The sequence below is a fragment of the Crocuta crocuta genome, unplaced genomic scaffold, assembly GCF_008692635.1.
Source record: "Crocuta crocuta isolate KB4526 unplaced genomic scaffold, BGI_CrCroc_1.0 scaffold940, whole genome shotgun sequence".
NCBI classification, from domain to species: Eukaryota; Metazoa; Chordata; class Mammalia; order Carnivora; family Hyaenidae; genus Crocuta; species Crocuta crocuta.
The window spans coordinates 157,261-170,741 of record NW_027532184.1 but is presented as its reverse complement, the minus strand read 5'-3'; the positions used below and the strand labels follow the sequence as shown (position 1 = coordinate 170,741).

Sequence of the window (13,481 nt, the reverse complement as noted above, 5' to 3'; positions counted from 1 at the left end):
CCAGGCTAAGGCCCAGGTCCCGCCTCCACACCCAAGCGGCCGCGTCGGATTGGGCAGCGCGGCGACGCTTCCGTCCGCCTCCCGGTGTCACGCGACGGTCTACACGTCCCGCCCTTCCCTCTCTACCTCCCGGCCCGCCTGGCCAGTGATGAGATATTCGGACAGGTGGGGAAGTGGCCACGGCGATCGAAATCACCTCCAGGACCGCGACCATGGCCGAGGTGAGGAGCCGACCACACTGCCGCCGCAGCCCCCGGACCCAGAAGCTTCTTCTGAAGCCGGGCGGCCGTGCCCCCAGGTGCAGGTGGGCTGGGCTGAAGGGAAGCGGGATGGTGCGCGTGGTGTCTAAGCGTCCCTTCGTGTCTCCGTTTCAGTATCCCACCCAGAATAAAGCCAAGCTCATCTCTGAGACCCGACGGAGATTCGAAACTGATTATGTGACAGGTGGGTACCGCGTTCTCGGTGTTGAGGCAGGTATGCAATGAGAGTCCCCAACTTTCCAAAGGTGTTTGCAAGGCGTCTCTGTGGGAGGCTTTAGGGACCCTTTCGACCCTCACAGAGAAACCTCCAAGGTTTTCTTCTCCATAACGTTCCATGCTCGGTGCTCCAGTCGGGCAGGTGATACGCCCATTGCTTCCCGAAGGGTTAATGTAAGTTGGAAATTGGTGACTTTCTAGCATCTCGAGTTTATGGAACTTGGAGGACACTTGCAAGGCCCAGGGCACGGACCTTTCAGCAGCAACACTAGAGAAAAAGAACGTGGAAACTGCCATGATGCCGTTCACGTGTGCTTAATTGTGGATCCAGATTCCTTGCTACCCACGGAGCGGACCCTCTGGTGCTGGACCAAGTTCTCTTTCATCCCACACTGTGCCTGGCAAAGTACCTGTGAGTCCAGAATGGATTTATTGGTTGAATATTATCTGTTCATGTACTTGAACAGATGTCCCAGATACTTGAAGCTGATAACTTAATCCTTGTACAGTCATTTTTAACAACCTGCAGGATAATGTGTTATAAATGTGGAATAAATATTTGAATCCTGACTCTGCCACTTAATAGCTTAGTTGTCTTTTCCAGGCCCCTGTTTCCATATCTGTGAAATGTGAATAATTAGGTTGGGAGGATTAACCAAAAGAGCATGTATCAAACCATCTAGCTTGGGATTAACCTGTTGTTGCCTCTCAACAGCTGTTTTGTCTCGATAGTCATTTTGATTGCTGTGGAAGAGGGGGTAAGCCTCAGCATCTTGAGTGCTCAGCAGAGGTTCTCTGCAATTTGAGACTGCCCTAGATTAAATTTCAGTTGATGACCTAGAATAAATAGGGAACTGTGTTCCAAATAAGCTGGTCAGTAAATCTTTTCATCTTCCCTGTCAATTATCTTCACGTCCCAAACTTTGCGCTAGAGAGTTGCAAAAGCACTCGATTCACTTTTAGTCCAGAGATCTCATTTCTAATAATATAGCTGGTTCGAGTCAAGAGATCATTCTAAAATTGCTTTCTGGAGAGCTGTATTTCTTAGAGTCACATGGTTTATAGTATTTGAAGAAGTAATCCAGAACTTGACCTAATGTGCTCATGTCTCCCCAGTAGCCATGTACTTACCCAAAGGAGGAAGCAGGATATATGTATGTGTATGTATATATATGTAGTCAGAGAAATGTAGCAATAGGCAAGATCCAAAAAGGCATCTTGGTCCAACCTTCTCATTTTTAAAATGAAGAAAGTAAGATCTAGAGAGATTAAGGGATTTGCTCCAAATCCTTGGTGTTAGTGGCTAGGTCTGGGCTGGTGCTCAAGTTTTCTGAATTTCGCTGTGGTGAAAATCTTTGGCAACACCAGCATGCCGAATTAGATCATGTCATTCCCCAACTTGAAACCCTTCACTACTTTGCCACTGTGTTTAGAACGAAAATCTCAGTTCTTAATGGTGGCCTACACGGCAAGGCCCTGCATGCAAGCGCTCCTGCCCACCCCTCCGTCCTAATCTGTAACTACTCTCTGTGCTAGGTACAGATTTCACCACTGCCCACAATCAGAAACATCTCACATATTGCAATCTAGTACACCCCAACACACAACTGAAGCAAAAGTTCGTTCAAGAAGACTTATTTTGAAAACCCACGACTTCCTGCTGCAGTGACCCACAACATTGACATCACAACCTGCATGACCCACAGGTTGAAAAACATGACCGGCCACACTGCCTCTCTTTTGTTCTTCGGACAGACTGAATCTGTGTTTATCTCGGGACCTTTCCACTTCTCTTTGTTTGGAAGGCTACTGCCCGGATAGTGTGCACGGCTGGGGCCATTTTTTTTCTTTCCCATCTTAGTTTAAATGTATCTGAGAGTCCTTTCCTGATTACTAAATAGCCTCCTGTTTGTCTCCTTTACAGCTCTTACCATAACCTGTAATTGGCATGTTCGTTTGTTTACTTATTGTTCATTTCCTCCAGTGGAATGTGTAGGGGTCTAGGGCAACCTGTGCACATGGAGGGCAGGATGTGACTTCCCTCTGTATACCTAATACAGTTTTCAATATATATTGAATATAGCAATGCTTAAATATATACATGGGGAGATGAATCCAAATCTGTATTATGAGTAGTCCGAACTGGCTTCCCACCCCCGCCAAAATCTGGCAAAGAACTGCCCTCACACTGCGTTTCACAAGCATTATTTCAAAGTTAAAGCACTTTACAGGGAATGTNTATGTGTGAATGTAGGTGACGTGAGTGGCTCATCTTGCACAGCTGTTGTAAATACTAATTTAATTTAAAGACTTGCATGGGAAAGGAAAAATAAAAACCTTTTAGGATTGCGAAAGTTTGAGGTTTCCTGAGATACTGCGTCAGGTAAAGGTAAAGTAGGAGAGTGGTAAAAAGGGTGTTTTGATCTGCCTGTGTTTGCCCTTTCAGGTTTACTTTTTAGAAATTAACTTAAGTGCTTAGAGAACAGGCACTTTCCTTCTTCCTCCGTCTTTCATTTCACCCTATTACCCTTAGTATTTTGTTTCAGAAGAGGCTTAAGGCTGACTTAGGCAAACAAACTTGATATTTTTCCTAAAGGAAAATATTATCTGCAAATCTGTCACTTTAAGCACTGGCTGTACTCCAAAACCTCTTTTGGAGGTAGGTTCTTGGGAATTCCAAGCACATTTTTGTTTCCATCGAAGTTAAGTTACCAATTATGGATAGATTTGTAGCTGGCAAACAGAATAAAAGCCCGTAAATGTGTTATAAATGGTCCTTTTTTTGGTCATTGTTTCTGTGAGAAATTCCATGCAGAGTCTCAAATAAGAAACATTTCCCGTTCTCTCTTCCTCCTTCTTGTGACCAAGGCAAGAGACTACTCCCTTGTGACAGTAATTTATTTGGTTCCTCAAATACTCATTATATGCTTAATTCTGGGAAGTTGTGTGTCAATATTAGAGAAAGAACTGCAGACGGATAGAGCCCCTTCCTGAACTTACATCCTAGCAGAGGCATTAAAACAGAGCTAACTATTGGAGTTGAGGCAAATTGTGTTTAGTGGAATAAGGATGTTAAAATCATTTCTGTAGAAGTCAAAGGCAAGGAAGAGGTCACATCTGATTAGGGTGATTGGGTTAGCACGGAGTGAGAAACATCTTCATAGAAAATGTGGTGTTTCTCATGAAACTTTGGAAGATGGTAGAACTTGGCCCGGTAGAGAAAGTGATCCAGGAGGATCACATAGTCAGAGCTAAGACACTGTAGTGAGAAGGCGCGGGGCATGTTGGGAAGCCAACGGAAGTCCGCTTTCATGAATTTTAAGGAGGGTAAGCACATCCACTAAAAACAGTGGGAATGTACTATGGAGAGCCTTGAACAAAAGTGAAATGTGTGTACCTAAGTGAGTTTGGAGAGCATTTGAGAGGTTGATGGGTTTTGTTATTTTAGCTTTGTTTCTTGACTTTACAAGTATGTGAATTCACTTAAATGAATTTGAATGATACCAAAAAGTCCCCCATAAGCTTACCATCCAGAGACAGCTCTGCTAACAGTAGATGCATTTTTTTCTGGTCTTTTTTTCTATGCATTAAAAAAAGTAGCTAAAAGACAATTGTGTATGTAATTTTAGGACCTGCATTGTTTTATTGACATCACATTTTTTTTGCCTATATGGATGAAGTAAGCATTTAATACTTAGTCCCCTAAGTAAAAGATAATTTTATTTTATCTGAAACACTCCCTATTTGGATATTTAGGTTCTTTCCAGTTGTTTGCTAATACAGCCTTAATACGGTAGTTCAAATTGCTTCCTTAAGATTCATGTCTAGAAGTAGAATTATTGGTTTCAAGAGTGTGACTGTTTTTAAGACACTTCATGTGTGTGCTAACTTTCCCTCCCCAGAAGTCACACCAAGATTCATTCCTACCAGCACGTGTGAAAGTGTTAGTCTCCCTACAGCCTTACCCATGTGTACTGTCATCATTTCTTAACTGATGGTTGTTTTAGTTTGCATCTGGTTACTAGTGAGAGTAAACTTCTTTTCGTATATTTACATTGATTTGTAGTTTAAAATCTTGTTTTACCACTATGGCTTTTAAAATTGGTTTGGACTTTTCTTGTTGATGTCACTTTCACTTTTTTCATTTTTTGGGATATATTCAAAATTACCCATTCGTTTGTGGTTTTTTTCATTTCTGTTAAATAATTTTCTCTCCGATAATTTTCTAGTCCTTTCATTTTTGTTTTGTCTTGGTTTATTATTGTTTTAAGATTATTTTAAGATAGAGCAGAGCATGCACTCACGCGCACACACACACAAGTGTGGGAGAAGCAGAAAAAGAAGGAGAGAGAGAGAGAATGAATGAATATCCCAAGTGGGCTCTGCACTGCGCAGAATCTTCTGTGGGGCTCAAACTCACCAGGAGATCGTGATCTGAGCCAAAATCCAGAGTTGGATGCCTAACCCACTGAGACACCCAGGCGCCCCTGTCTTGGTTTATTATTTTTTATAATTTGAAATCTCTTTTAAGTACAAATCGTACAAAACATAAATAAACACCCATACACTACCACTCAGCCAGAGAAACAGAACTTCCTTTGTACCCCAGCCTGGCCACTCAGGGGCGGCTTCTTGCCCTGCATTTGGTGTTCATTCTATTGCCTTTCATTAGCTTTACCACCTGTGATGTATTCCACATCGGTCCTTTATTAAGTTTACCTGTTTTTAAACTCTAAACAAAAAATGAATGTATTTCTCCATGACTCGCTTCTCTAACTCAAGAGTCCTCCGTATTCTCAAACGTAAGTGTAATTGAGTCCTTTTTATACCTCTGCAGTAGTGCATGGAATGAAAATATCAGTTGATGGATTTGGGTTGTTTCTAAGTTTTGCTGTTATGTGCAATGCTGTTTCATTCTTTTTTTTTTTTTAATTTTTTTTAATGTTTATTTTTGAGAAAGAGAGAGAGAGAGTGCAAGCAGGGGAGAGGCATAGAGAGAGAGAGAGAGGGAGACAGAGAATCCGAAGCAGGCTCTAGGCTCCAAGTTGTCACCACAGAGCCTGAAGTGGGGCTCAAGCTCACGAACCTCAAGGTCATGACCTGAGCCGAAGTTGGCCGCTTAACCGACTGAGCCACCCAAGCGGCCCAAACAGCCTTAAAGATCTCTGGTGCCCAGACTTTCTCTAGGGGCATAGATTCTCAAAGTTGGTCCAGGAACTGTAGTTCCTGGAGACTATTTCAAGGAGCTTGAGAAATCAAAACTACTTTTATAATCACACCAAAGCATCATTTTCCTTTTCCACTGTCCTTCTCTCACAAGCATACAGTGGCATTTTCCAAAGGTCACGTGGCATGTATTGATGTCATTACTCTGACAGCTGATAGAACATGTGATTTTGTGTTCTCACATGTAAAAATTTTCAGTTCTAATACCAAATAGAGTAACTACTGGTATAATCCATATAAGCAAAAAAGCTCTTTAGAGCCCTCAGTTATTTTTAAGAGTATAAAAGGGGTCCTGAGATTGAGAAGTTTGAGAACTTCTCTTGGCTTTGCACCCAACAGCAAAATGTTGTACCGGTTTTCATTTTAACCAGCAGTTTGTGAATGCCCTTATTTCTCCCCACTCTAAAATTTGGTGTGGATTTCTTTTTAATTGTTGCCCATCTGATTAGGGTGTAGGAATATCTCATTGTGGTTTTAATTTGCCTTTGAGTACCAGTGAAATTGAGCATTTCTTCCTATATTTATGGGCCACTTGGTTTCTGCTTCTGTGAAAATCGCTTCTTTGGGTTCTTCATGGCGCTTTTTTCCTCCATATAAATTATAGAAGCAGCTTATCATGTTTCTGGAAAAAAACAACAACTGATGTTGGGATTTTGAATGGCATTGTGTTAAATCAGAAGACCAGTTCTGCGAGCCTTGACATCAATATGATTGGGTCTTCCTATCTAAAAACCTGTTATATCTCTGCTAAACTCTTCCTTGTGAAAAGATTTATAATTTTCTCCATAAAATTTAAGTCACTTTTGTTTAATCCCAGATACTTTACATGTTTTATTATTGTGGTTGTTTAAATGGTATTTCTTAAGAATTTATTTTCTAAATGATTGTTTTTGGGTAACAGAAAGTACATTTGACTTTTTTCATTAATATTGAATCCACAAACCTTACCAGCTCTTACTAAATTCAGTGTTATCTCTAGGTTAGTTTGAAGTTTCCTTGGGGGAGGTAGGTGAGAAGGAGGGAGAGAGAGACTCCGTGCCTAGTACGGAGCTCAATGCGGAGCTCGGGATCCCACAACCCTGGTATGATGACCTAAGCTGAAATCAAGAGTTAGACGCTTAACCAACTGAGCCCCCGAGGCGCCCCTGGAATTTCTGTGTAGACAATGATATCACTTTGAAATAATGACAGTTTTCTTTCTAACCTCCCTATTCTTAAAACTTGAAATACTTCTGCTTTACCCTGGCTGGAGAACACTGTCATAGCAAAGCAGTGATAAAAGCCTACTCGTCTTACTTATTCCTGATCTTAGTAAGAAAGCCGATGAATGGATCAAGAAGATGTGGTTTATCTATACCATGGAATACTACATGGCAATGAGAAACAATGAAATCTGGCCATGTGTAGCAACATGGATGGACCTTGAGGGTGTTATGCTGAGCGAAATAAGTCAGGCAGAGAAGGACAAATATCATATGTTTGCACGTATAGGAGGATTAGGAGGAACTTGACGGAGGAACAAGGGGGAGAAGAAGGGCGGAAATGGTGGGGGAAAGGGAGAGAAGCAAACCATGAGAGACTCTTGAATGCTGACAAAAACTGAGGGCCGATGGATGTGGGGGGAGGGGGGATGGGCATGGAGGAGGACACTTGTGGGGATGAGCACTGAGTGTTATGTGGAAACTAATTTGACAATAAACTATTAAAAAAAAAAAAGAAAGCCCCAAATCTGTCACCATCAAATATGATCTCTGTAGATATCCTTTATCAAAATGAAGAAGTTTCCTTGTATTTCTGGTTTGCTATTTTGGAGTTTTGTCTGTTGTGTACCCATTACCACTGATGGTTGAATTTTACTAAGTGCAATTTCTTCATCTCTTGAACACGTTTATTATATCTGATGAGATGTTCCTTTGGGTTTTCTTTTTTAATCTGTTAATATGGTAGACTAGTAATCAGGATTTAAAAATATATTGCTGTATTCAGTTAGCTGATATTTTATTTAGGAGTTTTGCATGTATATTCACAAATTAGCCTGTCATTTTCCTTTCTCCTTTTTTTGTGCAATTTTGACATCAAGATGATACAGGCTTCATAAAATGAGGTAGGAGTATTTCCCCTTTTCTACTCCCTGAGAGTCATTGTGCAGTTCTAACCTGGTTCTCCATATTCAACCCCTCCTCCTAATTCATGATTTTTATACATTAATGTTTGTCTACTTACCATATGTTTATTAATATCTTTATTTACCATTCCTTCTTGAGTTTCAGATATTGCATCCGAGTTCATTAGTGTTTCATCTTAAGGATAACGTTTAGATTTTCTTTGGTGGGGTCTTTGTGGTAAACTCTTAGTTTTGAAAATGTCTTTATTTTGTCTTCCCTTTTTTCCATTAAGCGATTAACTTTGAAGAATGCCTTCATTTTATTAGGCTGGAGGAGACGAAGTGATTAGAGAAGTAGACGAACCAGGACGATCTCTGAGAGAATTTCCAGGACAGGAAGATTAGCAGGGACTGGAAGGAGCCTCTGTGGGTAAAGAAAGGGCGCATGCAAAGGGGATTGTCCTTATCAACTGCCCTCTCTGGAGAGGAAGCGTGGGAGGAAATTGACAAAGTCTCACTACACTATTGGATGTTTATATAAGCTGTCTGGGTTCCAAATCACCCAAGGGACCCACTCAGGCCTTCTTCATCTTTGTATCTGCAATACCCTAGCGTCATTTCGAGCTAGCCTATGGTGGGAGATCATAAATAGGCCTTAGAACTAATGAGTTATGTATTAACCTCCAAGAGTGAAAGCCTTTAAAAGATAGGTAGATAGACACCTGAAATTTTCTTGACTTTTGTTCCATCTTTAACATTCTCAAGATTAACACTTTAAAGTTGTCATGATCAGAATAAGAGGAAAATATTTTAAGAGTTTATCAATTTTTGTCTTTGTGTTCCATATATAAAAATACCAAGCCGCTGTCGCGGACAATATAAGGTTGTAACTTTGCATGGAGACTTGAGCGGTAAATGGGTGATGGAATAGAGAATTGGTAGACCTGCTGATTTGTGAATCTTTATTCTCGTAATAACTTTTATCAGTGCCTGGGAAATATTTTTGTTTTACTCATCTCTTTAAGTTGTTGATACCTTTTCTTCTTCATATATGTTCATCCTGAATGTTTGGTGAGATAAGGCAACTCTAAAGACTGTTACTAGTACACTGCCGTCCCTAAGATGTTACTTTGTATTTTGTCAACTATTTGAAAAGCTTGCATGAGAAGAGTGGCCTGTTTACCAAATCTGTGTCCTCTGGATGGTAGAGTGTATGAATGATTTTTCATTGCTGAAAATCTAAGCTTTCATTAGAGTTTTGGTTTGATTAGATCTCAAGGAGATCGAGTAGAGCTCGTAGAAATTTATAATTTTTTTCCCCTTGTGGTTGTTCATCCAGGAAGGGGAGGGCAACAGTTGGCTACATTTCAGTCCAAACTGTTTCCAGCTAAATATGTGCTGACAGTAGAGATTTGGCATAGATGTATAGAATTTGTTTGATATTAGTTACTTTAGTAGGTGGACCATCACTTGCAGAAGTTTTTCTCTCCCCATTATATTGCTATATATTCACTGACATAGGACATTCATAGACAGTTTTTAAGTTATTGTACAGGCAAGTTACTCTATACCCAGATCATTAGAGGGAAAAAAAATCAGAACTGTGTAAGAGAAAATAAAAGAAATGAAATTTCATATACATTTAATAGGACTTCCAGAAGGAAAAGGAGACCATGCTGTTTGAAGATAAAATAGTTGACAGTTTCCCGGAGTTTCTAAAAGACATTAAATCCTCAGGCTCGGGGCACCTGGATAGCTTAGTCAGTTAAGTGTCCTACTCTTGATTTTGGCTCAGGTCATGATCTCACAGTCTGTGGGTTCAAGCCCCGCATCGGGCTCCACCTTGGGATTCATTCGCTCTCTCGCTCTCTTGCTCTCTCGCTCTCAAAAATAAATAAACTTAAAAGAAAATAACAATAAATCTTCAGGTTAAAAAAGCATAACAAGATCTGAGCATCATGAAGGGAAAAGAAATTATTCCCTACGCATATCATAGTGAAACTGTCAAAACACCACAAAGAAAAAAAAATCAGACAACCAGAAAGAAGTGACAGATTGTCTACAAAGGAACAGAAATCAGACTGCTATTTGATTTCTCCTCAGCAGCAGTTAATGCCAGGTAACAGTGAAATAATTTCCTGAAAATGTCAAGGGAAGTAACTGCCTGTTTAGAATATTTAGTCAAAAGTGAAGGTAAATTCTTTTTGGGTACACAAAGATTGACAGTCCATCTCTAATAAAAAAAAAAACTACTAGAGTACTTCATGAATAAGAATAAAGACCCCAGAAAGAGGCAGAAAGATCAAGAAACAACAAAAAGCAAAGAAATGGGTAAGCAAATTATTTAAAAAAATCTAAATTCATGTTAATTACAAAAAAAAAAATTTTTTTTAAACAATGTTAGCAGGTGTAGGGAGGTTGGAAGGACTTGTATTATTTACAAGGAGGGTAGATAATTGTAGATTTTGTAGGTAAAATGTGAATATTTCAAATAAGGGTAACCACTGAACTGCAGAAATAAATATTTCATTTCCAAGCCAGTGGAGGAATGAAAAGGTGAATCTCTCCAGCAGGAAGCCTGAAAGGAGAAAAAAAGCATAGGAACTGGAAAACACAGAGTAAGACAGTGAAATAACCTCAACTTTATCACCTTACCATAAATATAAACAAATTTATACTTATTTACAGAACAGATTTTAAAAATCTTAATTGCATTTTTCCTACANATAACCTAAAATAATGTAGAAAGCTTAAGAATAAGGAGATGGGAGAGAAGTGTACAAAACAAATACTAACCGGAAGTGATACTATGTTGCCTGTAACAAAAAGGATACTTTTGTTACACGAAATATTTAGAATGAAAAACATCAGTACATTTAAAAAGATTCTACTGGGGGCGCCTGAGTGGCTTAGTCGGTTAAGCGTCCGACTTTCGCTTAGGTCATGATCTCGCGGTTCGTGGGTTCGAGCCCCGCATCGGGCTCTGTGCTGACTGCCAGCTCAGAGCCTGGAGCCTGTTTCTGAGTCTGTATCTCCCTCTCTCTCTGACCCTCCCCTGCTCATGCTGTCTCTCTCTCTCCTAGAAATAAATAAAAATATTAAAAAAAAATAAAAAGATTCTACTGTTGATAAATGGAAAAGGTATAACATTTAGGAATTAACAACATAAAATAGTATCTCACCACATAGCCTTCAAGTATATAAAGCAAAAGCTTCCCAAATTATGAGAGAAATTCAGGAAATCCACAAACGTGTTGAATGGCTTTCACAAACCTTTCAGAATAACACAGGACAAGCAGGCAAGAAAGCCTTATGATGTTAGATTTTATGGAAATGTTATTTTGTTTGTTAAGTAAACTCTACCCCCAACATGGAGCTGAAACTTATGACCCTGAGATCAAGAGTCACATGCTCTACAGACTGAGCCAGCGGGGCTCCCCAAGAGTTTAGACTTTCATTTAACACAACGAGCAAAGTTGATATGTGTATGTGTATGAATGTATAGTCTTTCCTGCCCAGTAGGGAATATATATACTTGAGAAAATATAGGGGTGCCTGGGTGGCTCAGTCAGTTAAGCATCCAGCNTGTCTCTCTCTCTCTCTCTCTCTCTCTCTCTCTCTCTCTCTCTCTCTCCCTCCTTTCCCCTGCTCGCACTCTCTCTCAAAAATAAATACATGAACTTAAAAAAAGAAAAAGAAAACATTCACCACATATTAAGTCATCAAGGAAGTCTCAGAAATTCCAAAGCAGCTAGATCATCTGCACCATGTTTTCATGCCATTAAGCAGCTATATTAGAAGTCACAAATCCCAGGTTCCAGCACCAAAAAAAAACCTAAAAGATAAAAGGAAAAAAGTCAAAGAGGTACTCAAAAACAAATCTATTGTTGGAAAACTAAAATAAACTAAAATAACACACCTTTAAATAATCCATGGGTTAACTTCCCAGTAATGTGTGTAAATTTTACCTCTACTGAATAATCCATTGGTTAAAGAAGATATCACAATGGAAATTATTAAATAGTTAAAGCTGAGCAGCAGAATATCTATGGTCTTACATTCATTCATTAGAAAAACAAGGCCCAAATAAAAATCAGCTGTAGATTCGATTCAAAGCACTACAAAATGAACAGAGAAAGTAGAAGGAAAGCAATAGGGGCAGATATTCATGGTATAGTAAGGAAGAGAGTATAATAAACTTTAGGTGGATTTTTTTTTAATGTTTATCTATTTTGAGAGAGACAGAGAGAGGGGGAGAGAGAAAATCCCAAGTGGCCCACACTGACAATGCAAAGCCGGATGCAGGGCTCAAACCCAGGTACCTTGAGATCATGACCTGAGCCAAAATGGAGAGAGTCAGACCCTTAACCAACTGAGCCACCTGAGTGCCCCTAAGCTGGTGTTTTGAAAGGACTGGTGAAACAGACAAACCTAGAGTGACTGATTAAGAGCAAAGGGAAAATGCAAAGACCTACACTGGGAGCAAACAGCAGACATAATTATAGACGTGGTAGAGATTTTTTTTTTAATCCTAAGAGACTATAATCACCAGCCTTATCAAAGTAAGTTACAAAACTTAGAGTAGGTGGAAAACTTTCTGGAGAAAAGAAACATCTCAAATTGTCTCAATTAGAAGTAACAAACCANTCAGTTGGTAGCCATAGATTTCTATCACTGCCCCCATCACAGAGATACACACGTACATACAAGGCCCAGGCAGTTTTGCGAGTCCCAAGAATGCAAAGATGACTCATGATCAGAAAATGCAGCAGAGGAATTTACCACAGTAACAAAATGCTTCCCAATGAAATTTTGAACAGGTACAGTTCAACAATCAAAATCACATAAAAAGGTAAACATTGTGGGGTGCCTGGGTGGCTCAGTCAGTTAATCGTCTGACTCTTGATTGTGGCTCAGGTCATGATCTCAAGTTTTGTGAGTTCGAGCCCTGCTTTGGGCTCCATGCTGACAGGAGCCTGTTTGGGATTCATTTATTCATTTATTCTCTCTCTCAACCTCCCCTGCCCCTCCCATGTGCTTTCTCCCAAAATAAATAAATAAACTTTACAAAAAGGTATACGTAGAGACCTCTTTCATCTCCTGTACCTCTTTGGTCCCTTCTCTTTTCTCTTGATCTACCCATATTTGTTTTCTCTTTTTCCATACTTATTTGAGCAAATACAGATATGTATGCATTAACAAAATGAGGAAAAATGTGTTTATTTCAATAAAGACAAAAACCACACTGGCTATAATGCAACTTTATGTAAAGCAAACCAAACCTTTAGCAAAGGAAAACTTTCTTTAAGTGTACCTTCTAAAAACCTACAGCAAATGTTCTGTTTAACTGTGAAACTTGAAAATAATTCCCATAAAACCAAGGGCAAGACAGTGATATTCACTATTATTTCTAAAATTCTACAGTATATAAAATAACACAGTTATCAACATGGCAAGGAAAATAAGAGGTATGAGGTTTGGCAATCTTGTTATTGGCTCATGATAGCAACACAAAAATCTCTCAATCTAGTAGAAGACATTTGCAACTTTTTTCTTTTATTGAGAAAATTATGAAATATTACTAAACATCGAAAGAAGACCCAAATACATAAAAGAAGATCTATCTCATCCAAGATACAAAGCTGCTCCCCTCTCTACAACAGGCCACAGGTCGG

General features: G+C 39.5%; 1 protein-coding gene across 1 annotated transcript in view; it reads left to right on the top strand.

The window, feature by feature from the left end:
* Nucleotides 1–94: 94 nt before the first annotated feature.
* Nucleotides 95–13,481, top strand: part of MOSPD2 (motile sperm domain containing 2) — a 57,266-nt gene continuing 43,879 nt past the window's right edge. The window contains exons 1-2 of the mRNA XM_077777520.1: nucleotides 95–221; nucleotides 375–444. Coding sequence (XP_077633646.1) covers nucleotides 213–221; nucleotides 375–444 — 79 coding nt within the window. The 5' untranslated portion in view covers nucleotides 95–212. The remainder of the gene's footprint in view (nucleotides 222–374; nucleotides 445–13,481) is intronic.